Here is a 27186-nt window from a genome sequence, read left to right as displayed (position 1 = left end):
TCTCAGACAGGCCATTTACACAGATCCCAATCCATCCTGTCAGTCATCCTTGCCCGCACTCCTAGCTCCGCCCATAACCTCCCTGTGAACTACCCTGCCAGCTTCATTGTGTTCTTTGGATGATTGCAAGGCCCCTCATCATAAGCACCTGTGTTCCCAGACTCAGTGTGCTTCTATGGCGATCACTTGGGTCCATCCTCCTGTCTGGTCAGAAGGCTCCACTATCGGCAGAAGGGTTCTCACGTTGTCAGAATCTGTCCCTTTTCACTCGGGATGGCTTTTGCCTTCTCTCTGCCCACTGGGATCTCAGATGGTCTTTCCTCTCAGCCAGAGATTCCAAAGCTCCCTGAGAACTTCCTGGATGACCTTAGCCCCTAGCATGCTTCCTTTGATGAGTCCCAGAGGACGCTGTGCAGTTAATCTGCCATTAACTATGACAGAGCCTGGGGAAGCCAAGGATGCCTTCATGCGAATATGTGTGCCCTCAGCTCCAACCCTGTGCCTGCATTGACCAAAGCATCTGCCCCCATTTGTGGGCTCATTAACTCGTGAGTTCTTTTAAAGGGAATCAGCTAAAGTGCTTGTCATCTCATTAGCCAAATTTGCTCCTTTAGCAACCCTTAAAGCTACATCACGTTCACCTTATTCATTTTTATTTTTGAAGAAAAGGTCTCTCTATGCAGCCCTGGCTGTTCTCTAGCCTAGAACTTACTATGTAGACCAGGCTGGCCTCAAACTCAGAAATCCACCTGCCTCTGCCTTTCAAATACTGGGATTAAAGGTGTGTGCCACCATGCTTACCCATCATTTTCACCTTTAAGAGACCAGGTTTGTGATCCTTTGCCTCCCTTTGTAATAATATACTTCAACCACAGTAGACCCTGACTGAACGTTTTTGCCATGTTTTAAAAGTCAAAGCAGCATACATCTACCACCCAATGCATGTGAAGTTACACTCTGACATGATCGCAAGAAATAACCATGACATTCAGTTTTCATAGGTAATTCTGTTTTTCTTACAGAAGGGGAGCTTTCCTGCCCTTTGTCAAGGCCAGACCATACCATTTCTTTACTAGTTTGGCCACGTTTCGATGTGTAGAAAGTGTCTATGGAAAAACAAATGATCTAACCACAAACCTTGGCTGTTCCAGCTCGTTTCCCCAGGTGTAGGTTTGATTTTAAGTCAGTGTTAGAAACTTGGTGATTAAAATTTTGCCACGTAGAGTAGGTTGGAATCAAAGAGGCCATGGAAGTCCATTTGCAGTCTTAACCTAACATACTAACTGCTTTAATTACTCGTTACACTTAAGGATAAGAATGATGAGGAAGCCGAAGCATAAAATGTTCAGGGAAGTAAAATGTTTCAAGTATGCATGCGTTTACCAGCTCCCTTCCCAATTTACTGCGAAGACACTGGACGGCAAAGTTCTCTTCTCTGGAGTATATCTATGCTGGCTCAGTGGGCCAACTGGGAAATGGGATTTTGCTAGTATTTAATTTTCTAACAATTACTACAAATCTTTGCTGGTTTATCTCATCTTAATTTGATAATTTTGCAAATGGGATGAACCCCTAAATTGGAAAGATCACAGATGATGGAAACAGTCATTCGAAAAGGAAGTTTTGGGGTTTCTTTGAAGTTCATGCATGTATTCTTTTCTCCCTGGATTACAATAGCTCTTCCTGGGCGGGGGTTGAGGAGGAGCAAAAACAACAATGGAGACCTCTGGAGTGAAGGACTCATGGTTCCAGTAGCAATAAAGGCATCATCTTCCAGTTCATAAGCCAAATGAGCAGGCGAGAGAGGAAGAGAGACGTAGGTGGGCCCACGTGCCTCTAATGTTTTGTGTTTTGCCTCAGCTTGGGAATTTCCTAGCCAGAGGACAATGTTTGGTTTTTATAGGAACAGGAGTTGACAGACTGTAGAGACAAATCATTGCTTCGGATTGGGTATGGGGTTTATTTAAGCCGTAAATATTTATAAGGCAAAGAGCCTGGTCGGGGTTGGCTTCCCTTCTTTCTTATCTCCCGCTCAGAATGTCTAGCGGGTAGATTTTAACTAGACATACATCATTTACCAACACATTTGAACTCCTCCTCTGGTGTGTGGAGAGACAAGGAGGTTTGTTTTCTTTTAAAGAGAAAATATACGCGTTTAGAAATTCTTCGCAAACATCCCACAGATGGTTTTCTCAGCACTCGGCCTCTGGTGAGGCAGCAGTGGTTGAGAGTGGGCTACAAACTCCACCTCCTGGCACCTGGAGTAACTCGGGACTGATGGAGGTTCTGCCACTCTGTAAAATTTCCTCTGAACAGGTCAACAATGCGACCAGAAATAGTGCTCCTGTAACCAGTATCATCTGTGCCTTCTATGACATTCTACAATGTGACTGTTTATTGTGTTTGCTTTACATTGTCAGTTCATAATACTTGAAAAATTAATGCCTCTTGATCTATCCGCTGACCACACAACAGAATTTTCGAATGCAGTGTGACAGCAAAGTCAAACACCCAATTAGAGTTTCTTTGTATAAAAGCCAAAATTCTGAAAGCAAATAGAAATTGGTGTGACCAATGTGACCAATGCCAAGTGTGCAGCAGCGAACCAAGTTAGCGTCCTCTCACTTTTAAGCTGACGCAAGCTGGCCTGAGGGAGGTGTTGGGGCAAGAAGGTGTTGGTGTTGATTGGCTTCTGTTGTTCACTCCCACGGCCTTTAAAATCATTGTCAGCTTTCCAAAAGTTCAGATAAGTCACCTCTGTGACAGGGGTCTGCCATCCCAAACAATTCATGGAAGACTGCACAGGACTGGATAAATTATTAAGGTACAGTTGGTTTTGCATACACATTCGCAGAGTGACACTAGTGTCTGCTTTCTTCTTTACTTTGCGTTGATTGCTTAGTCATTACAAATGAAAATGTTTGGAAAGACTACATGGATAACTTTTAAAAGATCAGTTGGATATATTATCAGACGTGGAAATGACTTATCCAGATCCCAGTTGCACTTTTCTTTTGCTGCAAGTGGTTTTGGGTCTGATCAGAAAACTGGAGAGTGGTTAATAGGAAAAGGAAACACTGCAAAACCAGCCAGCAGTCACAACTTGTGGCTTCCGGCAAGTCACTGACTATAATAAAAGTTAGGAAGAGGGACATGGTTGTAGAAGCCTGTGTTCAGGTGGCACTGTTCAATAAAACCCACAAATTAAATAAAAAAAAAAAAAGAATGTCCTCTGAGTGAGGGTGGGAGTGATGTCTGCCCTCTCTACTGAAGAAGAGGCTCTTTGTCTTCCCTTATCTTTTCAATGTGACCATTTTCCAAAGAACATTTTTTTTTTATTTTTCTGAGCCAAAGAACATATTTTTTAAAAGAGTAAAGTCATAAGAAGAACCTGTGAAATCGAATAAATATAAATAGAACTTTAGGTTTTGAAGGACTGAATCAGTGATGTAGAACAGCTGTTCTCAAAACTGCCAGGGGCAGGAGCTTTTCACATCTGTGCAGTAAGCATCCGACAGAGGAGCTAATGGTGGTTTCCATGAAAAAAAAAAAAACTAAAGCAAAACCAGCAGTGTTTTATAAGTCAGTAGAAACATTCCAAATTTGAAATATTTCATATTCTTGGGCAGTGGTTTACAATGAACCTTCTCGACAAGTTAGACGAAATTAGCTGTGTTTTCCAGAAAGATTACAATTCTTTTATAACTCAGGAGCCTCCCGTCTAAATTTATAATTTAATTATTTCTAGAATTCTCTTCATAGTATGTAGCCTCCTAAAAAGTACAATGTCAGCATTTAAGGTTGTGATGGTTGAACATGAAGGGTTTCTTCAACTGTGTTTTATAATATGTGCCAAGGGTTATTGAGATTGGTTATTCTTAATATATGCGTAGTTTTAATGGAAGTGAAAATCATTTCTTTGGGGGAGAAAACAAAGGTCTTTCCAGAGGTGGCCTTGAATCTGTTACGGAATGTAGACGTTTGGGAATGTGCTGTATTCACAGTTGTGGTAGGGTCTTAGACATCACTAATTTAATTATACGGTATCAAGAGTTTCTTTTGGCAAGATTATGTGTGCTATGTGTTCCATAAGATGGTTATTGTATGGGAAAATAAAGACTAAAGTGTGGCTGTATGTCTCTGCTTAAGATGACCACATCTTCACCTGCAAACAATCTAGAAGGAAGAAAGCATATTCCAATTGTATGAACGGTCCTCTCTCCCTACTCTTAGCAAGCATATCATACTTTAGTTTTATGGCAGGGCTTCGTAGCTCACACTGGCCTAGAATGCACTCGGTAGCCTCAGCTGGTCTCACACGCCAAACAATCCTCTGTTGGGTTTACAGTCACATGTGTCCCTTTTTGTCCACCGTCACCTGGCTAAGCATGTAATCTTTGTGGACAAGGCCTCAGTATAGGGTCTGTTTAATTGGAAATGTTCCAGTTCTTCCTAGATGTTATTTACTGAAGTAAATCTGGGAGGGTTCTTTCCCCAGAGCTCCTCAGACTCGTGTGTATGTGTGTGTGTGTTTGTGTGTGTGTGTGTTTGCTAGACTGGCTGGCCATTAAGTCCCAAGAGCCCTCCTGTCTCTGCCTCCTTGGTGCTGGATTGCAGACACCCTCCACCGTGTCTGGCTTTTTTAATACAGGGATCAAACTCAGGTCATTGGACTTGTGCAACAAGTACTTTATGAACTGGGTCATCTCCCAAGCCCCTCAAAGTGTTTCCATGTTAGGTAATTTCATTGAGAAACAGTGAGTTAGAGAACCAGTTTGTCTTGCTATCAAAGTGTGAGTAGCACGCAGTGGGGAAACTGAGGCAATTTAACATGAAGATCATATTAGATTGGTTTTCATGCCAACACTCTATTCATTTATCAGATGTACATTTTAGATGTGACTTTAAATCAGTTCCTCAGATAGAATATAATTTGGCTTCAAGTTTCACGGGCAGTTGCGACGCACTTGCCAACCCAGGGGTCACTGCCACGCTGGTCGTCTGCTGCCTGTGCCAGACTTTTGGAATACACTCGTCAGCACTGAGATGGTCTGAAGGAGCAGACCAATGACAGTGGTGGAAAGCCTACCCTGACGTCACTAACTCCCCTTCCACGGCCCCTTATCAGATAGGACAAATGTTTGCAGTCCCCACAGAAGGTCGTCACTCCAGCTTCTGACTCAGGATGGTTCTGTTTACCATTTTTGATGTCTTGGTTTGGTGATGAGAAATTTCTCGTTTTGAGGATCTTCCACCATGAGCTTCTTAGTAGCAGTTCAGAGGGAAAAACCTTAGCTCTGTTGATAACCAAAGTTTGGATGGGAAGAATTTGCTACCTGAGACACCAGCTAACAAATGCGTTAAACTGAAAGTCTGCTAACATGACAGTGGCCCCAAGATTTATCCCTACTGCATGTACTGGCTTTTTGGGGCCCCATTCCCTTTGGATGGATACCTTGCTCAACCTAGATTAGTAGGGAGGACCTTGGATCTTTCCTCAAAGCAATGTGCCTATCCTCTCTGAGGAGTGGATAGAGGGTTGGGTGGGATGGTGTGTGGAAGGAATGGGAGGAGGCGAGGAAGTGGGAACTGGATTTGGTTGTACAATGAAAAAAGATAGTTTTCTTTTTATAAAAATAAAATAAAGAACCATCAGAAAAGAGAAGAAAAGAAAAAAGAAAGGTGACCACTCAGGTTGACCAGATAGCTTGGAACAGAAGTAGAACTTTTCGTGTGAGCAAAAACCAAAACCTCTTATTTGTGGTCAACATTGACTAGAATTTTTTCAGTCTTGAGTATAAAGAATTTTTTCAGTCTTGAATAAAAAGAATTATCTTTCAAAAGAAAAAAAAGAAAAGAACAGGGCCTGGGTGTGTCAAGGCTTAAGACCAGCTTCATCCAGTGAGCACCCGGTAAATAAAGTTGCCACGTGCTGAGTCAGGGAGCAAAATTTAGACCCACAGAAAGGAACTTTTTCAGCCCTGGTGTTTGCCAGCATTGTTGTTCTCTATCTTACTTACGTGCCCCTATTTGCTGACTTATTTCAGTAAATATTTAGTCAGAGAAAAGTAGCAAAGATGTTCATGGTGCTATGTGTGAAAGCTTGCTGTTTTCATCTCTTTTCTCTAATAGGATGAGTTCCTTGATTTCAGACTCTGTCTTAGGTCATTCCAAGTTCAAGTCCAAGTTCCTTGTTTGTATTTCAGTCTCAACATTTATGAATGAATGAATGAAGCCACTGTGAGCACATTCACACTGAAGTCCGTGCATGTGACCAACATGAATGAATGAATGAATGAAGCCACTGTGAGCACGTTCATACTGAAGTCCGTGCATGTGACTAACATGAATGAATGAATGAATGAAGCCACTGTGAGCACGTTCACACTGAAGTCCGTGCATGTGACTAACTTGAGGTTACACTTTGGTGATGATGATGTGGCCAAATCCTCCCAGACGTGTACTCTGTGCCCCAGGCAATTGATTTGGAGTATTTTGTGTGTCACGGTGTTCTAATGCTGTTGTAATTGTGCTTAGTCCTTTCAACCAGGCCAGCAATCAGGTATCCAGAGATGAGAATGGGCTACACACTTGTGAATGCTCCTTGGCAATGGCCCAAACCAGGATAGCGACCTGAGGCCTCAAGCTATTGCATGGGTTATATCACTCTCCAAAGAGATTTAGAAGGTGTCATATATACAGTAAAAGCACTATAAAAACAAGTTCTTTCCCCACCTTGCTTACAAGGTTTGCAAGAGTTCTGAGAACATGAGGCCCTCTTTCAGGGTCTAAGGTGAAGTATACATGTTAGTATGTATGTTCAAATGCAGATAAAGACAGTGATGGGAATCTGATTATAGAAGAAGGAAAGGGATTCGAGTTTATTGAGGATCTCCTACATGCTAATCTTTGACATACATTACCATACTTAAACTCCCAGGATGCTGGTTTTGATGGTAAATGATATGCCTTCCATTTTTGTCTAAGCAGGAAGTCATTGGGTGTTAACTGGGTCAAGATTTATACCTAGTTCTATTTGCCACCAAAGCTGAAGTTCCTGTTCCCTATCCAGGCTTTAGTTTTCTGTGTAGAAGGAGCAATAGAGAAAAGGCCACTCAACACTTGTGTCCTTTCCTCATCTGTATATGCAGATAGAGCAGGATTGGTACCCACCTGAGAGGGCTGCTGTGAGGATCACCTGGGGTGATGTATGCAGAACCTTAAAATAGACCCTGGCCGGCTTTACACACAGAGTAGGTACCATGTGAGGTTTGGTATCTTCTGGTTTAGATCCCAGGATTAGCATGGTATTCGGTGAACAATGTAATAAAAAGAAATGAACTTTAGCCGAAATCCTGGACTGAGGACCAACGTCTTAGCCCTGAGCTTCCACAGAGGAGCCTTCCCTGATTCTCAGACTTAGTTGGACCCTGTGCTAGAACTTATAATTCTGTAGATGGGATAGCTGGATAATAGATGGAGTAGAGGGGGAAAGGCCAGCTTGGCCACTGTGATTGACAGGTGCAGCTGGCCTGAGATAACAGAGAATGCAGTGTATCCCCCAACTATAGACCAGTGTAGCTATAGTTACTAGGTGAGGAGAGTGTGGAGAGAGATACAACCAGAGACTGGAGAAACAGATCGCATAGACAATAGCACTGTGTAGGCTTGTGAGAATGGGGTTGCTGTTAAAGGGCATTCAGCAGAGGAGGGATATGATGAACTTCGGAAGTGCACTCTGCCTTTGTGTGTGTGGAGAATATGGATATGGGGTAGGGCAGGCAAGAGCAGGTTCCAGCTCAATTAGGACATGTCTCCCTGGACACGTGATGGTGGAAGAGATGGAGCAAGGTAGACCAGTTAGAAAACTTGACTTTGTGAAGGACTGGAAGTTGGGGTCAAAGGGGACATTCATAATAGTAGACTCCTGCTTCTGGCTCAGATAGCTGCACGCACGTGTCACCATTCTTAGAGTAGCTTGTGGTGGAAGGGGAGGAAGATTTTAGACAATGTGGAACTAAAATGTTGAGATATGCAGGTGTCAGGTAGGCCGCTGGTCACATGGAAGCACAACTTAGAAGTGAAGCTTGGGCAAAGATGTGGTTTGAAAATCTTCTGTGTGTGTATGTACTGAAGTCAAGGAAACAGGACAAATGGGAGGGGAGCAGTAGGTAATAGTTAGATAATTGATAGATCTGGTCATGATAGGTTGTGGGAATTGGCCTGTGTGATAATGAGGACTTAGAGGTTCTACAATCCGTCATCTGTAAATTAAAGAACTAGAAAGCCTGGTTGAATAATTTATTCTGAGCTGGGGGCCTCAGAACCAGGCAACTATTTGCATAAGCCACTGGATGTGAAGACCTGGGACCTAGGAACATGATGGATGTTCCAGGTTAAGGAGGGAAAGTGAATTTGCCCTCCTTCCACCTTATTGTTTTGTTCAGATTCTTGGGTCATTGTTTCAGACTCACTGACTTCACTGGCAGAATGTCTTCTTTACGGGGCCAATTGATTCAGATACTAATTTTTTTTCCAGAAACATATTTATGGACCTATCTTTGAAGGACAGTGTCTTCCCAGCTTTCTGGCTGTACCCTAGCTCCATTAATTTCACAGCCTCTAGAGAATCAAGCAGTGAGATTTGAAAACAACAAACAAAAAAAATGCTTTGTAAAAAGCAAGCTTGTGGAAAGTATGGCAGGTGGTAGCTAGTGATATCATCTGCTCACGGCAACTTTGAAGAACTCAAAGAAACCAGAAAGCAGATAGAGTTGGGAAATCTGAGAAAGCGGGCAAGCCTCGGGGCAAATGTTTTCTTTTCTAGAGGGTGCTCTGTTGCAACACCAAGTCATGTCAACATCTTCAAAGAGGAGCACAGGTCACAGGTGACCAGTGACAGTATTCACCAAGGAACCTCGTTTGGGGCACTGTAGTCTGTTTGGGCTTCCATTTTTTCAAATTTGCGTTTTTCAGAGTATTTCATATATATATGTCCTATATTTATGTCATTTCTACCCCCTTCACCTTCCTGCTCTAACTTCTCCTGTGTTCCACCCCCTCTCAAACTTATGACCTCTTCTTAGAACTATAACTGGTACATGTAACTACAGACATCTATTTAAAAAAAAAAACCTATGAGCCTGCTTAGTGTCGCTTATATGAACATGTGTTTAGGACTGACTACTTGGGATTGGATAATCTAGTAGGGAACTTGATGCTGGAGAAGACAGATTCTCTCCCTCTCTGCAGTAGCTCTTCATCTCTGGGTAGGCCTTATGACCTTTCCCCTATCTGAGCTGGCGTGTCAGTTGGTGTGCTCATTATGAAGGTCTTGTTTAGGCAACCATACTGCTGAGATTTCATGGGTGCACTTTCCCTGGTCGGTCTGGAGTCCCAGTTCTCTCGCTCTAACCGTCTTTCCACCCCTTCTTCCATGATGTTCTTTGAACCTTAACGTCCAGGGGGTTTTCACTGTAGATGTACACGTTTGGACTGTGTATCCCATGGTTACCTATTCTCTACGTTTTGATCAGTCGTGGATCTCTGTAGTAGAGAAGAAGCTTGTTTGATGAGGGGTGAGAAGTGTACTTCTCTGTGGGTACAAGTATCTAGAATACAGTTATAAATTATATTGGCTTAGGAAAATGGTGGCCTGCCATTTTCTAACCTTAATTCTGTCATATAGTCCATAAGGAAGACTGCAAAGGGCTCTCTGGTGAGTGCTTGGGCCTTGACAACAAAGAAAGGCGTACTAAGTAGGAATGGAAGCCCCAGTGACAGATGTACTTGGGAGTAGGCCCTGCAGGGTGTTCTTTCCCCATTCAGGGTCTTCTCTCTCACACACACACACACTGCAGAGAAGCCACTGTACAGAAAGGTACAAGGAGCAGGCGGCACTGAACCAAGCCCATAGGCCTGACAACCTGGATACCTGCTGTCTCATCAAGTTCTGAAGATGCCGATTTAATAACTTTAGAAAGAGTTTGGAAAACACTGTGTCCATAAAACCAAACAACAAAAAGAAGACCTGAAAAGCGAGAACAAGGGGGAGAAGAAAATTATCAGGGGAAACTAAAAGCATGTCTTGTCAGGTCCAAAAGTAACTAGGGACCCGTGGCTAACTGTGATGCCTGTTAGCATACCAAAGTTCCCGCTGGCATCCAGGCTCTCTCAGCATCACAAGTACCTGTTACAGAGCTCGTGCTGCCATCCTGGATCTTCTTACCCTACCCGTCCCCTGTAAGGGCTATGAGATTAGTTCCAGCCCTTACAGCCCGTTTAGCTCATGGGCTTCCTTTTCCCAGATTCTCATTCCTATATAACCCTGCCATTTTGGCCATGTGCTCTCTTAGTCCCCCACACCCCTGCCTCTCTCTCTTGGTCCTCTCTTTCTCTTCCTCTCTCACTCTCTCCCCACTCCTCTTATGGCCTTAGCCTACTATTTTATCTCTCTGCTCTAGACTCTTCCAGATGCCCCTGGCTGTACTTCTCCATTCTACAATAAACCCCACCTCCCTTGTGAGGCCACGTCCTCACTTTATACATCTGTTGCTAAAACTCCCCTCACACCTCAGGTGCAGGGGCATCTGGAAGAGTCCAGAGCAGAGAGAGAAAGAAACAGGCTGGACATCTCCAAGGAACAGACAGAATTGTCAGCTAGATTGAAAATAAAAGATATACCCAAAAATATGTTTATTGTTTGCGACATGACATTGAGAACTTATACCCGAATGTGGATCAGTAAGATGAAAAAAATGGAAGACATGGTGGCTACTTGATTGACAGCTTGAAGTTGAAAACATCCTTAAGATGAAGATATGTTTCGTGTATCTCACCTACTGCACGGGTCAGCTTGCTGTTATTGTGGTCAAGAGTGTAATGAGGGTAAAGCAGAAAAGGAGAGTTTGGACCCAGGTTCAGAGCTTCCATTCGCTCGCCCTTCTTTTTCTGGACCTGTGGGAGTGTTGTTTACATGGCGGTAGCACAGGGCAGAAGAGACTTTATTTCATGCTGTGTAGAAAACAAAAAGAAAGGATGTCCTTCAAAAGCCAGCATCCAATGACCTGAAGAGTCTGCACTTCCTCATAGTGCTACAGACTGACAACCAAGCTTTCAACACGGGGGCCTTGGAGGGACATTCAAGACACATTGTCCAAGTACAATGGTTTATCCACAGCAAACTAGAGGACTGTCTTTACGCTCATCATCGTTAGCTGACTGGCACCTGGAGCCCACCACTGCCTCCTACTGTCTCAAATGAGTCATAGACAGCCCAAGAAAAGACCAAAATTTAAAATTTTTGAATTTTTTTTCCTGAGGGCAGGTGGATATTGTATCACTTAAAGTCAGAAACACTGTAACTTCATAAGCAAGGAAGTAGCTGTAAGGGAGAAGTTGAGCCATCTAGACCAAGTGGCCTACAATAGATTTGAATAACCACGGAGGAAGAGATAAGCTAGCTTTAGATAATGGCAGGAAAAAAATGTAGTTTTGGCCTGAAGAAAGCTACATACATGTCTCTTGATTGAACTCTCCCTCTATCTACTGAATATGATGAATATGATGGGTTTTGAAAGCTACACACATGTCATTCCATCCTGATTGTTTTAGTGTAGTTGTGTTGCTGTGATAAAACACTGAAGAAAAGCAACTTGTGGGGAGGAACGATTTTATTTTGGCTTGCAGGTTAAAGTCCATCATGTTGGGAAACCAAGATGGGAGCTTAAAGCTGAAAACATGGAGGAACTCTGGTTACTAATACAACCCAGGCTCGGTTGCCTAGGGATTATACCACCCACGGTGGGCTGTCCCTCCTCTCCAAATGGGTTAACAATTAAGAAAATCCTTCACAGATTTGCCCATATGCCAATCTGATGGGGTGGAGGAAATCCCTTATATAAGTTCCCTCCTTCCTCGTGTGTCAGGCTGACAACTGAAGCTGACTTCAGTTAGCTTGCGAAATTTCAGATCAGTGGAAGGAGAAAAAAATGTTAGCTACAAAGGAACAAGAAGCAAACTAATCAGTAGAGGGCTGAGGCGGAGGAAGAAAGGCCTTCAGCACCCAGAGGGAAAATGAGTCCGAATCTGGAATTCACACAGTGCCGTGTAAAAGCCTAACAAAGTCATTCTCCAGGATGGACAGACTCAGGTCTGTGAGCAGAGCTGCATGGCTGAGAAAGGCCTCTCCAGGTGGTCTTCCAGCACACTGCAACATGAACTGATAAAGGCAGAAGCTGAGTTTACAGGACGGGCATGTTCAGAAAGGAAGACAAAGCTGGAACCTTGCTTTCGGAATTCTGGTAATGTAGGGTCGTGTAGTCAAATGCACCATTTGGTGTTCTCAGGCATGCCATTTACACAATGCGAATGCTGTAAGTAGAGGCGATTGGTCCTACGTGGGAGCAATCTGTAGGTAAACTGGCACAGATTCAATAGTTTTGTAGATCAGGATGAAATAAGTCTCAACATTGTAAACATGTTTTTTTTTTTTTTTAACTGATACAATTGAGAGCGTAAGCAGGCGAGAGTACGCCACCATCTTACTGTGCACAGCTGACTTAAGTTCAGAACCACCGCTTTTAGGAACTGACAGCAGAAACTACTGAGTAGCTCCCGTCTGGAAGTGAGACGGGGCAGGTGTGGTGGGCAAGGTGAGCTACCTTGCTCAGTTTCTGTTTGCCTTTCTCTTTTCAAGCATCTACATTCCTTCTTTCTGTGCCTTGTGTGTCTTCTCTTGACTTTTTCATATGCACTTACTCCACCTTGTATTAGTAAAGGATCCAGTTTTATCCTGAAACACATTTCCTCTGAAACTCTGGGACCTGCTGTTTTCCCTTAATTCGGAACCTGACTTTGTCAAGTTTCTCTTTCTGTCCTGTCTCTCTGCTCTTGCCATTCTGTCACATGAGAGCACCTGTTAGCCCCTGTGCCAAGCTCGTAACTCCTCCTTCACAGTTTTCTTTCTTTACCTGCTTGTGTTGCAATTCGAGTGATTTCGGCAGCTCTCTCCTACTTTCCTAACTCTTCCTTTAGCTGACTTTTCCTATTTCAATGGCTGCATTTTTTTTTTAATTTTAGAATTTTTTTTTGCATAAACTAAACTTTCCTTGTTTCCCAACGTATTGAAATCAATGTTATTTTCTCATTTGGATTTTTATTATTATTATATCACTTTAGAAGTTTATTTTATATTGCTCCATGACTTGGGAATCTTGTCCTTTCTGGTACCTTACTGATAGTCATGTTAGTAAGTTTCCACCTGTATTTTAACTTCATAATTTAGGATTCTAAGTTCAAGTGTGTCAGCCGCTTTCCACAGATATGCTTTTGGGATTGGTGGGGGCATTCTCATGTGTAGGTTTCTTGTTTCTTGGGGTTTGTGACTTTTTGAGTTCTGGAGCAATTTCCATGGTTGTGTCTCTGCTCAGCATGTGCTTAGCAAGTGGGTAACTCATGGATTAGAATCACTCCTTCGAGAACAGTCGTGTTTCTGTTCCTAACAGGGCTCAGCAGCAACTGGATGCGTCTAGCTGTAAGCTTTCCAAAAATTTCTATCAGTAGCATAGGAAGATTTATGGTGTTTTTAGAAATGGCAAATCCAGCTGGTCCTCCCATCACTTTCCAGTTGAGAACAAAGTTTTGCTTAGACCCAGTGACTTAAAGACGGAGCACAGTATGAGAGACGAATCTCTTTTTTTTGTTTGTTTGTTTTTTGTTTTTCGAGACAGGGTTTCCCTGTGGCTTTGGAGCCTGTCCTGGAACTAGCTCTGTAGATGACGTTAGAACGCCAATTCGATGGTAAACCCGCATGTTTATTTCGTTAGTAGTTTCGGCTATGGCTGGCATTCTGGGTGCCTAGAATGTGGCTTTTCTAAGCTCATCCTGCCCAGGGTTGCACATTACCAAGCACTTTGGTGGCTTGAATTCTTTCATGCTCAGTTAAATTAAGGAGACAATGTTCTTTCTAGATGCAGCTCATAGAGATACTTGGCAGACCTTCCTTTGTCAATAATTTACTTTTGTCCTCTCCTCTGTTTTACAAAAGCATGCAATCTGCTTACGAACACCTAAATCTTCACGATGACCGCCTGTCACATCTTGAGATTGCTTTTAATTTATTCCCATGGTGAGTTAAAAGATAACTGCCATGTTCTTTTCTCGCCTTCCTTCCTTCTTCGTTCCCTCCCTTCCTTCTTTCCTCCTTTCATTCTTTGTTTCTTTTCTTCTTTTTCTTTCTGTATTAGGTGAGGAAAATTTTCAGGGCATTTTTTTTTTTTGTGTGTGTGTGAGGTTTCCAAGAACTTCTTTCCTTTCTGTGTTTTACAGCAAGTGTCCACAAAGTAGGAGATTCAGATTCATCGATCCAATTCAAAGCAAATTATAATGGTGTGTTTTGTGCTCTGTTTTCAGAACAGAGCGTTCTGAACGTCCACACGAAGTGGAAGAGCCTTAACCTGAAGGTGCTGTGTATTATTTCCACTGAAGAAGCTCCTGGGTGGACAGGAAAGCGCTGACAGGTCAAATGGACCCCATGGAACTGAGAAATGTCAACATTGAGGCTGACGACGAAAGCAGCAGTGGAGAAAGCGTTCAAGACAGCTATACGAGGATGGGGAACTCTGAAAAGGCAGCCATGAGCAGGTATGGGATGAAAGATCGCCAGGCTCTGTGGGAAACAAGACGGGCCGCGGGCTTGGAAAACCGGGGTCATGGTGGGATGGCTGCATTGATTTTGGATCGATGTGAGCTAACAGTGTTGATGTTAACACGTCAACTCTGGTCCTTGGTGTGATTGATTGCAAAGCGAAGTTGCATTGTCCTTGTCTCCTTTGCTAACCCACATCTCACTGACATTACTGTGTTGTTTATTTATCTTTTGGGAAAACCCTCCCTCAGATCCTCTTTCCGTTGACTTTACTTTCAATGTTGTGTGTCTCCAGAGAGTTTGGGGGGCGGGGGGTGAGGGTGGGGTGGAATTGGCCTTTCTTTCTTTCTTTCTTTCTTTCTGGCTTTTAATTTTTTTTGTTTAGTTTGTTCTTTTCTCATAAGCATATCCTGAGTAATATCATTCACAAACTATCATGGGGTCACCCATGAAATATATGGCATTTCCTCAGCCTGTTGTCGAGCCTTCCACTCAGGCTTCCGGTCATTTTATTTGTCCACCAACTGCACCAACCTTTAAAGCTCACTAGCTCACTTCTAACAAGGAGGTTGTCTCCTTCCCACTGTGGGAAGCAGTCCAGAGGGAGCAAGGCCTTCCTACCGATGGCCGGGTGCAGTGACTTTAGGCACTGGTGGACTAGGAAGGGGTCAATCAGGGCAGTTTCTAAACTTAGTGGCTCCTAAATGTGGTAAAACACAGGCCACTGGTATCTGCAGAGTGCTTGCCCAGCTTAGAGGGAGATTTATCTTCATTTGAACTTTCGTGCAAAGTGTAGACTCGTAAACTAGCACCTGCTTTTTCAAGGAATAAGTAACTGTTGGGGGGTATAAGGTGATATTCGGCAATTCTGTGTTCTTTTTCTTTTACATAATTGTTCTTGGTATGCTGGGCCCGGATGGAAGGCTCTTAGATTCTGCAGGGAACACACACAGGTGTGAGAGCTGTGTGTGGGGGGGAGGGGGGGGGACGGTAAACTGGAGGGGCTCCAACTCAAGACCAGCCCTAGAGTCCACAGTGGATTCTGCTGTTCAGCTTCATGCAGCATCGTCTTAGTACCCACAGTGATGTACTTTCTAACTGAGAGCTCCTGAATAAGATGCCATTTTTTTGTGAATTGCCATTCACTTTTAATGGGTGGGTTTTGTTTGTGTTTGGTATAGAATGAATCTGTAGTTGTAAAAAGAAAATTCAACATACTGTAGCCTTTGCTTGAGGTCATTTTCCTTGTCTTCAATAGATGTTTGTCTGATGTTAAAATATTAACGTGCTAAGGGCATTTCTCACATACTTTCGACAATGTCAGTTTTATGCCCACATCTACTCTCACACCAAAAAGAACATGCAAGCGCCTCAGAAATAAGTAATATGCTTCCTTTCCAATTCTAAGTTCCATAAACCACACATGCAATAGAGATTTTAATTTGCTGAGGAAAATAAATCAGGATGGTGGGCACCCTTCAGTTTGGACTGTACGGAAGAAACACTCATTTTTATAGTCCTTTGTCCCCTTTTGCCCTATCATCCCAGGCTTCAAGTGTGAGCTGTAACAGCTCCCACATAACCAGGAAATTAAACACAGACTGATGGTGGGAGGATTGTGGACACAGAAGAAAACAGGAAGTGTTTTTTCATGTGCACTCAGCACAGTTACTCTGTGGTTCCTGGAAACATACTGAAAGCTTTGTGAGTGTGTGTTCTGTGGTCTAGCTGTACCTTATATAGGACACCATGTGGGCGTGTCTGTTGTGTTCTGGATATATCATGTATTAGGCACTATGTGAGTGTGTGTTCTGTGGTCTAGCTGTACCTTATATAGGACACTATGTGGGCGTGTCTGTTGTGTTCTGGATATATCATGTATTAGGCACTATGTGAGAATGTGTGTTCTGTGTTCTAGCTGTACCTTGTATTGACACTGTATGAGTGTGTTGTGGTCTAGCTGACTGTGTGTTGTGTTCTGGTGTCCAGAGTCACCGTACAGTGCCTCTTCTCCCAGTTCTCCTTGCTGTGCCTCTTTCCTACCACATCATCGTCAGGATTACCTCCTATTAGGAAAGGCAATTTGTAAGGCTCTCGTGGAGCGATTCATTTTCATTTTATTTCTTGGGGCTAGCTTCCAACTCTTTGATTTTGCTCTGGAATGTGAGAAATGTCTTAAAAACCACAAAGCACCAGCTAGGAAATCCTTTCCAGAAGCAGGCAGCATTGAAGACATAATGGCTCAGCAAAGGCTTGCGTTATGCTTTTACAGTTAAACTGTAATGGTGGCAGCCGGCCTTGCTGGTCAGGCCCCGTGGCTCCTGGCAGTGGCCTGCTGGAGCTGACCAGCGCAGGAAGGGAACAGCATCAGTGACTGTGCAGTCTCCAGCCTGTGCCCAGGCAGCTCATAATCGCAAAGAGCTTTTATGGCTCATGCCTAACTTATTTAGATTTTTATTATTTTATTATATTTTAGTATTTATTTGTTTAGTTAGTTTTTCAAGGCTAGATTTTTCTGTGTAGCTCTGGCTGTCCTAAAACTCAATCTGCAGACCAAGTTGACCTTGAGCTCGGAGATCCGCCTGCCTTTGCCTCCCAAGTGCTGGGATTAAAGGCGTGCGCCACCAACTAGGTGGTTCATGCCTTTTGTTTGTTTGTTTGAGACAGGGTTTCTCTGTGTGTACTCTTGGCCATCCTGGAACTTACTCTGTAGAATAAGGTGACCTCAAAGTCACAGAGATCCTCCTGCCTCTACCTCCTGAGTGCTGGCATTAAAGGAGTGTGCCACCACCACCCGGCAGTTCATGCCTCTTTAAAGTCTACTTTCTCAGTTTTATCTATTATCTACTAATAATCAAAATACATTTTCAGAGTAATGGTGTATATGCAAGCTTTATTTGTTAGAACATAAACAAAATAGCACTACATTTTTCTTTTTTGATCTAAAATAAAGAAGACTATAACTAATATAAGAAAAACTATATACACTAAGTATAATAACTATATACAGTATAGGCAATAATTACACAACAATGTCTAGTCCATTTTGCATTTGACAAATTCAGAGAAAATACTCCATTATCTATCCTATCTTGGTGAGTCCAAAGTATTGTACATAATTCACTTTCTATTCTAACTTGAGTGCACATACTCACGTAACCAAATACAACTCAGAGTTACTATGTAACTATTTTTCCAATAAGTCATACAGGCATAGGCAGATGCAACTGAAAAGCAGGAAATGGCTTTGGAATCCTGCTGGGACTGTGTGATGCCAGGAAGGCCACAGGCAGAGTCTGGCAGATGGACACGCTCCTTCCTGTTCCTCACGGCTGCACCTTGCCTGAGTAGGACCAGGCAAGCTCCTCCCACCGGGATTTTCAGGGCATCAGATGAGAGGAGTACCTGAGCATATTTGTTACATCTGTAAAGTTAGAGTAGAGTGTGGCTATCTGCAGCCCTGGTCTTACAGAGGGCTTGTCCCTAGCACCACAGAAAATTCAATAAACAACAATAAGCACCATCATCTTATCACAGCATGGCGGTTGTTTTAAAAAAAAAAAAAACTTAGGGCTGTGGCTCTGCACCCTCTCCTTGGAAGGGTTCACAAGAGGCAACGAAACTCAGCCCTGTTAATCTCTTTCTAGCATAGTCAGTGTGCGTGTGGGGGTGGGGGGAGAAGAGACAACATATGCAGTTTCCAATTGAACATATTTCCTTCCTTATAACACTCTGCATCCCCAAAACTGTTCATCGTGAGTTCAGTGCTTGCTCTAGACAGAACACTGGTGTGAAGGAAGAAAAGAATGCTTTGGACATCGTGTTCCTCGACGCAGTTCAGTAGATCGCCCTGCCCTCAAATACACGTCAGAGCATTTACTCAGATGTTCTCCCTTTTCTCTGTGTCTTTGGCTTACCTTTCCCCTGCTCGTACAGCCAATTTGCTAACGAAGATGCCGAAAGTCAGAGGTTCCTAACAAACGGATTTCTGGGGAAGAAGAAGCTGGCCGATTACACGGATGAACACGTAAGTGACGCTCTGCTCTCAGGAGGTAAACAGGCAGAGAGGTGTGTGATCTACCACGGTCTCGGTGGGAAAACAGTGTGATTGAAATTTTCCAAGCCTTCATCAGCACATTCTGTGTTTATTCAGGCCCTTACTGGAATAAAGGCTTGTTTTTCCCGTTTGCCATATGGCTGCATGAATCATTTATGAAATTTATTTGTTTTTTCAAGAAATCATTCTAACCCAAATGTAATCTGTAGCCATACGTTGTTTTCCTTCTTTTTATTACTCCTCTGTATTTCTGATTTTTCCTGCAACCTATGATGAAGCCGAGACTTGCATTACATTCAAAATTAAATGTTCTTTTTGACGCTCTGAGTAATGAATGGCTTTTACTCGCTATGACTGTGTCTTACTCTTCCGTTTGGGGATGCAGTCTCTTCCAGGAGATATAATGTGAGAAGAGTAGCCAAAGGAGAGACTGGTGCTTTAGAAAACGTTTGCTCATACTGCACTTCTTTTTTTCAAGCACCCCGGAACCACTTCCTTCGGAATGTCCTCATTCAACCTGAGTAATGCCATCATGGGCAGTGGGATCTTGGGCTTGTCCTACGCCATGGCCAATACGGGGATTGTCCTCTTTGTGTAAGTGAACATCTATGTCTGTGTAGTGCCAAGCCGGTGTTTAACCTGACAACCTTATATGAGGTCTTTGTGCACGAGAGTACTGGGAAAGTGTTAGTAAATTGTTCTGGCTTTTATATAGATCTGCTACCCGGAGGGATAGCCGATGGGGTCTAATCACAGCACTTGCTCATTTGACCATCTGTTTAATCAAGTGGCAGAATGTCTACGTATTTAACCACCAAGATGTTAGTGAGCCCATCAGTCCACAGGAAGAAGGAACCGTTCCCTAGAGCAGCCCATCACTTGAGGCTCAAATAACATAGTGTTCAGTGACCAGAAATATTCCTTCCCAAAGCAAATCAAATTCTTTTCCTTTTAAGGAAATAGGAATTTTCTTAGAATAATCTTAGGAAAGATAACTCATGTCATCTGAGAGCCCCGCATGCCCCAGTCCTATTCCCTGTGCCTCTGGGTACCAGACACCAACATGCTGGCCTTTGCATATGGCCTCCGAGCCTTCTTTCCTGTCTTCTTCATTTAGTTAACTCCTTATATCTGTGTTCAGCCTAACCTAATGCAGCCTTCCATCACCTCTGTGACAGGGACCAGTGTATCGTACCTGTGCCTCTACTGTACCACCCTGGTGTGCTTGTCTGATTTCCTTAGTGCCCAGCTCCCTTGCTAGACAACAAGACCCTGAGAACTGGCTCCATGTCTCACCACACACCCTTTCCTAAACCCTGTCACAGTGCCTGGCCAGAAGGGTATTTGTGGATGACTGAAGCCTATTTCTAAACTGCTACGCTTTCGCCACACTTGGTCCCAGGCTGCATGGAAGCAGCAGGGTTCCATGGCCGACCAATAGGATGTCTGGATAGGGGCCTCGCCTGTGATGGACAACCACAGACGTCGCATGGTCACACATAGTTTGGTATTTTCCAAGACACGCTTCTCGGTGTCTTCACAAGCATGAAGTGGCACATTGGGAGGCATCTGATTGTGGAGCCCGCACAATGCTGGAGGGCTAACTGTCTAAGAATGCGGCACTTACACTTTAAATACATGCTATTTGTGTTCTGCCACCACATATGATTAGCTAATCACGCGGCTATGTGAGGACTGAGTATCAGAACTATAAATATTTATCTTGTGTCAAATGAACTATTTCATGTATTACAGTCTTTAGCTGAATGGGATTTTATACCAACTTCAGTAATCTGCTTGAAATCAATTAGCTGTTTACCATCTGAATAGTAGGCTCATAATCTATTTGCATATCTATATGCTTTCGTAATGAACGTAACCTTTGAGACAAGTCTCATTCATCATTCGTGCTATTAGACATCATTAAGAAATTATCACATCATGGGTGAGCAGAAACAGAAAACGCTTTCCCCAACCATGGAGCCACAGATCACCTTCTGGAGAACATTCCATTCCACATTTAAAACAAAGGCTTCTCTCATCTCGCAGGCTAACTTGACCGGAGCCATGACATCTCTTAAACACCATGGGATGTGCTTTGTGTGTCTAAGAGACACTCAGCTGTCCCTCTTGGTTTACGGCAAGTGACATAGCATTCCACTGATTTGGCTTCTAGAATTTGTCCCCCAGCAAGCCCATGTTTAAGATATAGGAATGCTCATTGTTTTTTTAGGGAACAAAGCTACATAATCTGAAGTACACAATTCTTTAAAAACAGGTGCATCCACACTACACAGATGAGGAGCTCTAAGTGTGTAATCGGGGTCTGAATGCACGCATGCAACAGTGGTCTCACTGAGGTTATCAAATAGACCGTGGAAAGATGTGTGTTCTTAAGTAAATAAAGTGAAAGAATGCCTTTAAAAATGTCAGATGTCCGAACTGTCCATTTATTATCTAGATGATGTGTTCACATTCTTTTTTCTTCTTTTCTTTGGTTTGTTTGAGATAAAGTGTCATTATGTGGCCCAGGATGGCCTTGTACTAATAATCCTCCTGCCTCAGCTTCCCAAGTATTGGGGTTACAGGTGTGTGCCTCCATGCCTGGCTCTAGCCATGCTCTTCTTTTTATGCCCTAATTCCCGGTTTTATGGAAACACTGATCAGTACTAATGGACAGGAGCCATTCCTACACGCCGTCATGTAGAGGGTCCTGATGTCAATGTGAGTCTCTTTGAAAATAAGCAAGGAAGCCGGGCGGTGGGGGCGCACACCTTTAATCCCAGCACTCGGGAGGCAGAGGCAGGATCTCTGTGAGTTCAAGGCCAGCCTTGTCTACAAGAGCTAGTTCCAGGACAGTCTCCAAAGCAACAGAGAAACCCTGTCTCAAAAAGGGGGGGGGGGGGGAGGGAGGAAGAAAGAAAATAAACAAGGAATGGTCCAGCTGTCAACACTCACCATCCTCTGCTTTTTTATTGTACCTGACTCTCTCCAGTTAGCAAAGTATCTTCCTTTCTTATGTAGATAAAAAAAAATTAAAATGTCTAAGCTTCGGTTCAGTCAGGTTCTCAGGCAGCCTTTTTCTGCTACCTGTTGATGCAAATACGGCATGCACACACCTGGACGCTGGGTGAGTAGATGGGATGTGTTAGTTTCGTGCCCATTAGATATGTTACCCTCCTATGTAAGAAGCTACAGACAGTAGCAGAAGCATGTACAATGTAGAAAGTCCTCATTGGATGGTGTTCCAGAATTTCCTAGAATCCTCCAAATCCATATACTTTTGCAGAGCCGACGATTGAAGAAGCAGAATTATTACTGTAGTTTACTGCAATGGTTAGCCTAGCAATGTCTCACCTGTTATAAACCTAGTGTTGTCTACTTTCTGTTCCATTACAGAATCATGTTGCTTACTGTGGCCATTTTATCACTCTATTCAGTTCACCTTCTGTTAAAGACAGCCAAGGAAGGAGGTATGTTCCTTTAAGTCCACATCTTCCGCCAAAAGACTTCCTAGTTTGATTCCCATCAAAGTGCTCTCACTTAACACAGCATTCTAAGCTAAGGTGGATCCCAGGCAGGCTCGTGGTTCATTTTCCTCTGATCTCTACAGTGTGTTCTCCCAAGGTTTGTAGTTAGTGGGGACAAATGAGAATCAAGAATGAAAGTCGATTGACCCAAATTCAAGCCAAATAGGGGGAAGAAAAGACTTTTGGCAAATGGCAGGTACAGCTGCTACTGCTGCTAGCGGCACACAGCTCAAGTGAACGGAGACATTGCTTCTGTTTGCAGAGCGTTTGACATTGCTCACTGGTTTCTGAGGTCCTGTCCTTTGGTTTTTTATCATTTCTCTGTATTATTTAGTTACATGCTTAATATTCCAGTGAAGCGTTATGTAAAGACATGCTAGAGGCATGAGAATGATCCTGTAACACAGCAATTTCATCTTCCCTTACAGGGTCTTTAATTTATGAAAAGTTAGGGGAAAAGGCATTTGGATGGCCCGGGAAAATTGGAGCCTTTGTCTCTATTACAATGCAGAATATTGGAGGTAAGTGAGAAGCCTACAATGGGCCACTTGAACTTTCTGTAGGAAGCGCAATAAAAATGAATGACTACAGAACTTCGGCAGCGAACAAACAACCGCATTCTAGCTTTGAACTCTCACCATACCCCCGGCAGCCCGCTGAACTCACTGGGTTCCTGGGTGTGTGTGAGCCACACCGCAGACTCAGTGGGTGTTTATTATCTCTATGTTTTTAAATAAGTCTTGTCTAGACATCTGCGGAACTGCTAGGATTGTTTTTGTTTGGTTGTTGTTTGTTTTTTGCTGGTTTGGTTTTGTTTTTACTGGATTAGGGCCATAAACATCTAAGCTCATTGAGGAATCTACGTTTAGTTAAAACCTTCAGCTTTCCGGAGATTTAAATCACCAGGCATCTCATAAGATCACCTCATGCCTGCTCCAGTTGGTGACAACTGAAATAAGAAGCTCCGAGTGTGTTAAGTCCTTAACACCCAAGGACTGGGCAAGGGGGCCGTGGCCATTGAAGGTGTCAGTACAGCCACGTCACACTTCCAGCTGTGGATCAAAGCAGGCTCCGTGTCGGGTCAGACACGCAGCAACGTGGCTGTGGCTGTAAGAGAGATGGAGCTGGCGTGTCCCCACCCCAGCAAACACTCTCCGGTCATCTGTTTCGTCTAATCAGCGATTTCCCATAAGGAAAGCCACTGGTGCTTCTTAAATTAGCAGTTCCACGTTTAGAACGCTTTAGTTTTTCAACCCCCTAAAACCTTGGCATTCGCCACCGATGTGTTATCATTAGCAGGATGATGTTGACATTGCCCAAACAGGCCTATGGCACCCTGAATTTTCGAAGACCAAACACATTAGCGGTGGTGACATCACCGAGAGTCAGCAGTTAAGAGCTCTAAAATTGAACGGTCCCTCAGTGCGCCAGCTCATCAGAAACACCTCCTGTTTACGCTCTGTAAGATTCTGCTGTGGCCAAGGGCGTTGTAAAGATTAACCAAGCCATGTGGACAGGAGACACAGCAGCTAGCAGAGAAACCGCCTCATTTTGACCATTGGGAAGAGTCAGGGGTCTTGTGCTTTTCATGTAGTCTGCCCTCTGCAAAAGTATGATCTTAGATGCGTCACTGAGTTCCTCACAATCCTGATGTCTGCAGGAAAGGGTGGTGACATACACCTGTTCTCTCCAAGACTTTCCAGATGATCAAATGATGGAATCCACAGAGCTCAAGAGACTCAGATACGATCGGCACCATTCTTTCCTCTTTGGAAGGTTAGGGACTAATTTGAAACTAGTCAGAGTTCAGTGTACCACGTAGATGCCTGTTTATACAACCGCACCAGAAGGATGTAGCTCACACTGAGAGTTGTGTAAGAGCGGCCTTTCCCTGTTGTGGTAGTAGGGGAACTAGAACCCAGATTCCTGTGCATGCTAGACAACTGTTCTACACCCCTGAACTACAACCTCAGCCCTGTTGGTTTTACTTTTAATTGCACCCTGGACCATGTGTCAGATAACAAACTAGAATCCCATTGCACCAAATGGTGGCCTTGGGAATGGAGTGTTGCACAAATTCCCGCAGTTGGAGGCAATGCTCTCATGTTTTACATATGTATACAGACATGTATACAGGGAGAGGTTTTATAGATTTTTAAGATGTTTTCAAAATAGTAAAGGTGAAATTTGACCCTTTCTGTAATTTTCTTAACCAATGGGAAACTGGAATAAGAGGAAAAACCCCAAATCTGTAACAGACAAAAATGGGAGAGAAGCTATTGTCTCTTATACTCTGTTATCAGTCTAGAAGACTTTCAGTGGCCATGGCTCTGAGATTCTTTGTGTGGCTCTGGGAGACAACCGAGGACCCGACAGGTGTCACCAGGAGAAAGCCAGAGTGACTGGAGCGCCCAGAGTCCTGCCTTGCAATTCTGCCACCTTGGTTTTGGCCTCCACTCTTTTTGTCAGACAGCCCTTAGACCCACACAACAGAGGCCATGATGATCTCTAACTAATGAGGGTGAATATGTGGGACCCAAGGTTCCCCTAGTGCCCTAAGTTAGATTTAACAAAGAGACAGCATGGGCACTGTTAGCAATAGCCCCTCATGTACGAACTGGAAGGACAAACTTCTGCTTTCCAAGAGAATCTGAAAGCCTCGTGGAGTGTGTGGGGCCTTCGCATTCTGTTTTAGGGATAAGATGTTTATCTTTCCAAAAAGAATGGATGTCCCGAGTGCTCTGACGTCTTCCAGCTTGTGTGGGATGGCAGTGTGTGCATCACCACTAAGCTGTCCCTTTGTCCATTCCAGCGATGTCAAGCTACCTCTTCATCATTAAATATGAACTACCTGAAGTAATCAGAGCATTCATGGGACTTGAAGAAAACACTGGGTATGTCTTACATTCCCTCTGCAATACCACGCGGTTCATTCTGTTGGTCTTTTCTGGTCCCAACACCCTCTCTCTTTCTCTTCTAGGGAATGGTACCTCAATGGCAACTACCTCGTCATATTTGTGTCTGTGGGAATTATCCTTCCACTCTCTCTCCTTAAAAATTTAGGTATTAATTCACTAACTGAAAGTTTATCTTTGCTTCATATGCTATTAGGCAAGCTTTTTTTAGACGCTATAGTCACCTTCCAAAATATTTCTGGTGATTCCTAGGTTACCTTGGCTATACCAGTGGATTTTCCCTGACGTGCATGGTGTTTTTTGTCAGTGTGGTAAGTGCTTTGTTGACATGATCCTTGTAGCTTGGAATGCGTGCCATGTTTCATTAGTGTCCTCATGTTTGTCCATGGATTTTACTAGCATGGAATAGTTCTTGCTTCACAAGTAATTTTATTGTATTCTAATTTGGAATGAGAAAGGGGCAGTCAAGGGTTTAAAAATAGTTGAATTAGAATGCCAAGGTCATAGCACATGGTATGTTCTAGGCAGGCTTCCTGGGCGGACCTTCAGACAAAGGACTATGGCAGTGACCCAGTATCTAAGAAGGTGGAAATAACAGGCTTGAGTAGGCTGCAGTCACGTCTGTCTGTATTAGCCATTCTCCCTTCCACTTTCTACCCGTTAGGAGACTTTGACCATAGCAGAGTTGAAGAAGTCAACTCAAAACAAAGGAGAAATTTCTTGAAATAGCGTAGATGAGAAATTGCAAATCTTTTCCCCCCACAAAGATGTAAAGGAAGAGGAAAGAATTATTGATGACTTGTGTCATGAATACTTTGATGTAATGAGGAAATTATCTTTGATGTAATGTCATAGAAGAGTCAGAAAGACCTGGGAAGCCTGGGACTGTTGACTAGAAAGTAGCACTGGCAACCACAGTTCCAACTCTCTCCTTTGAACTCTCTATGGTCCAGCAGTCTATGGAGAGCCTGTACTCCTCAAGTCACATAGATGGATTTTTATTTTATTATTTCCCCCTCAAAGCTTGACAATTCTTTTGTTTTTGTTGTTTCAATGTTTAATGACTGGCTATAGGTGATCTACAAAAAATTTGAAATACCCTGCCCTCTGCCTGTCCTGGATCACAATGTTGGAAATCTGACGTTCAACAGCACACTTCCAATGCATGTGATTCTGTTACCCAATAACTCAGAGAGCACTGACGTCAACTTCATGATGGATTACACTCACCGAAATCCTGCAGGGTTGGATGAGAACCAGGCCACCGGCTCTCTTCACAACAGTGGAGTGGAGTACGAAGCCCACAGTGATGACAAGTGTCAACCCAAATACTTTGTTTGCAATTCCCGGGTAAGTTATAGGTCCATGCCCCCTAATAGGCTGAGCAATGCTGTGATCACTGAATTTTATTTCACAAACTGAGAAGCTCTGGAATCACTGTCTACGCTGGGTCTCCAAATATGCGTGTTTGTTTGTTTTACAGACCGCCTATGCAATCCCAATCCTAGCGTTCGCTTTTGTCTGCCACCCCGAGGTCCTACCCATCTACAGTGAACTTAAAGAGTAAGGCAGCCATCATTTTAGCATTCTCATTTGATTTGCAAAAGTGTCCATCTATTCAAAGATGCTTTATGAGGAGGCCCATCCTATGGCTTTCTGAGCAGAGATGGTTTGTGCTACCGCAATTCATTGGTAATGTATTTCAGCCAAGGTTTGAGTGAGCCCACCTGCTTGGCTTTGCTTCCTCTCCTGCCGTTCTAGCATGACAGCTCAGGGAATGATTTCCCACGGTGGGGGAGGAGATGGTAGGTGCATTGATTCCGGCAGGTGTGTGGATTTTGTTGTTTAGCTGGAAATGACAACACTCGTGATAATAAAAACTTAGAGTAAGGGCAGCCTTGCCGAGCAGCTGATGCTACTTGTGGCCAGTTCCTTGCAAGAAAGGTGTTCACCGGAACAGACAGCCTTGTGTGTGCAATGGGGACACGAGCTAGTTCCTACCAGTGCAGGGATCTGTGATTCATTAATAATCATCTC

At 43.5% G+C, this 27186-nt stretch overlaps 1 protein-coding gene across 2 annotated transcripts in view; it reads left to right on the top strand.

Annotated features, from left to right (window-relative positions):
* Positions 1-2755: 2755 nt before the first annotated feature.
* The window catches only part of Slc38a4 (solute carrier family 38 member 4), a 38136-nt gene continuing 13705 nt past the window's right edge, over positions 2756-27186 (top strand). The window contains exons 1-11 of one of the 2 annotated variants that reach the window (XM_041642745.1): positions 2756-2824; positions 14413-14643; positions 18584-18674; positions 19183-19298; positions 22104-22177; positions 22663-22755; positions 25047-25128; positions 25215-25297; positions 25402-25460; positions 26224-26499; positions 26633-26712. In XM_041642745.1, the coding sequence (XP_041498679.1) occupies positions 14525-14643; positions 18584-18674; positions 19183-19298; positions 22104-22177; positions 22663-22755; positions 25047-25128; positions 25215-25297; positions 25402-25460; positions 26224-26499; positions 26633-26712 (1073 nt within the window). In that variant the 5' untranslated portion in view covers positions 2756-2824; positions 14413-14524. Of the gene's footprint in view, positions 2825-14204; positions 14247-14412; positions 14644-18583; positions 18675-19182; positions 19299-22103; positions 22178-22662; positions 22756-25046; positions 25129-25214; positions 25298-25401; positions 25461-26223; positions 26500-26632; positions 26713-27186 lie in introns of those variants that run through there. The other variant, XM_041642746.1, reaches the window with a different exon arrangement.

This window comes from Microtus oregoni, unplaced genomic scaffold, assembly GCF_018167655.1.
Source record: "Microtus oregoni isolate MIOR12 unplaced genomic scaffold, Mior012 000077F_ref0000221, whole genome shotgun sequence".
Taxonomy (NCBI): Eukaryota; Metazoa; Chordata; class Mammalia; order Rodentia; family Cricetidae; genus Microtus; species Microtus oregoni.
This window is presented reverse-complemented; position numbering and strand designations above follow the sequence as displayed.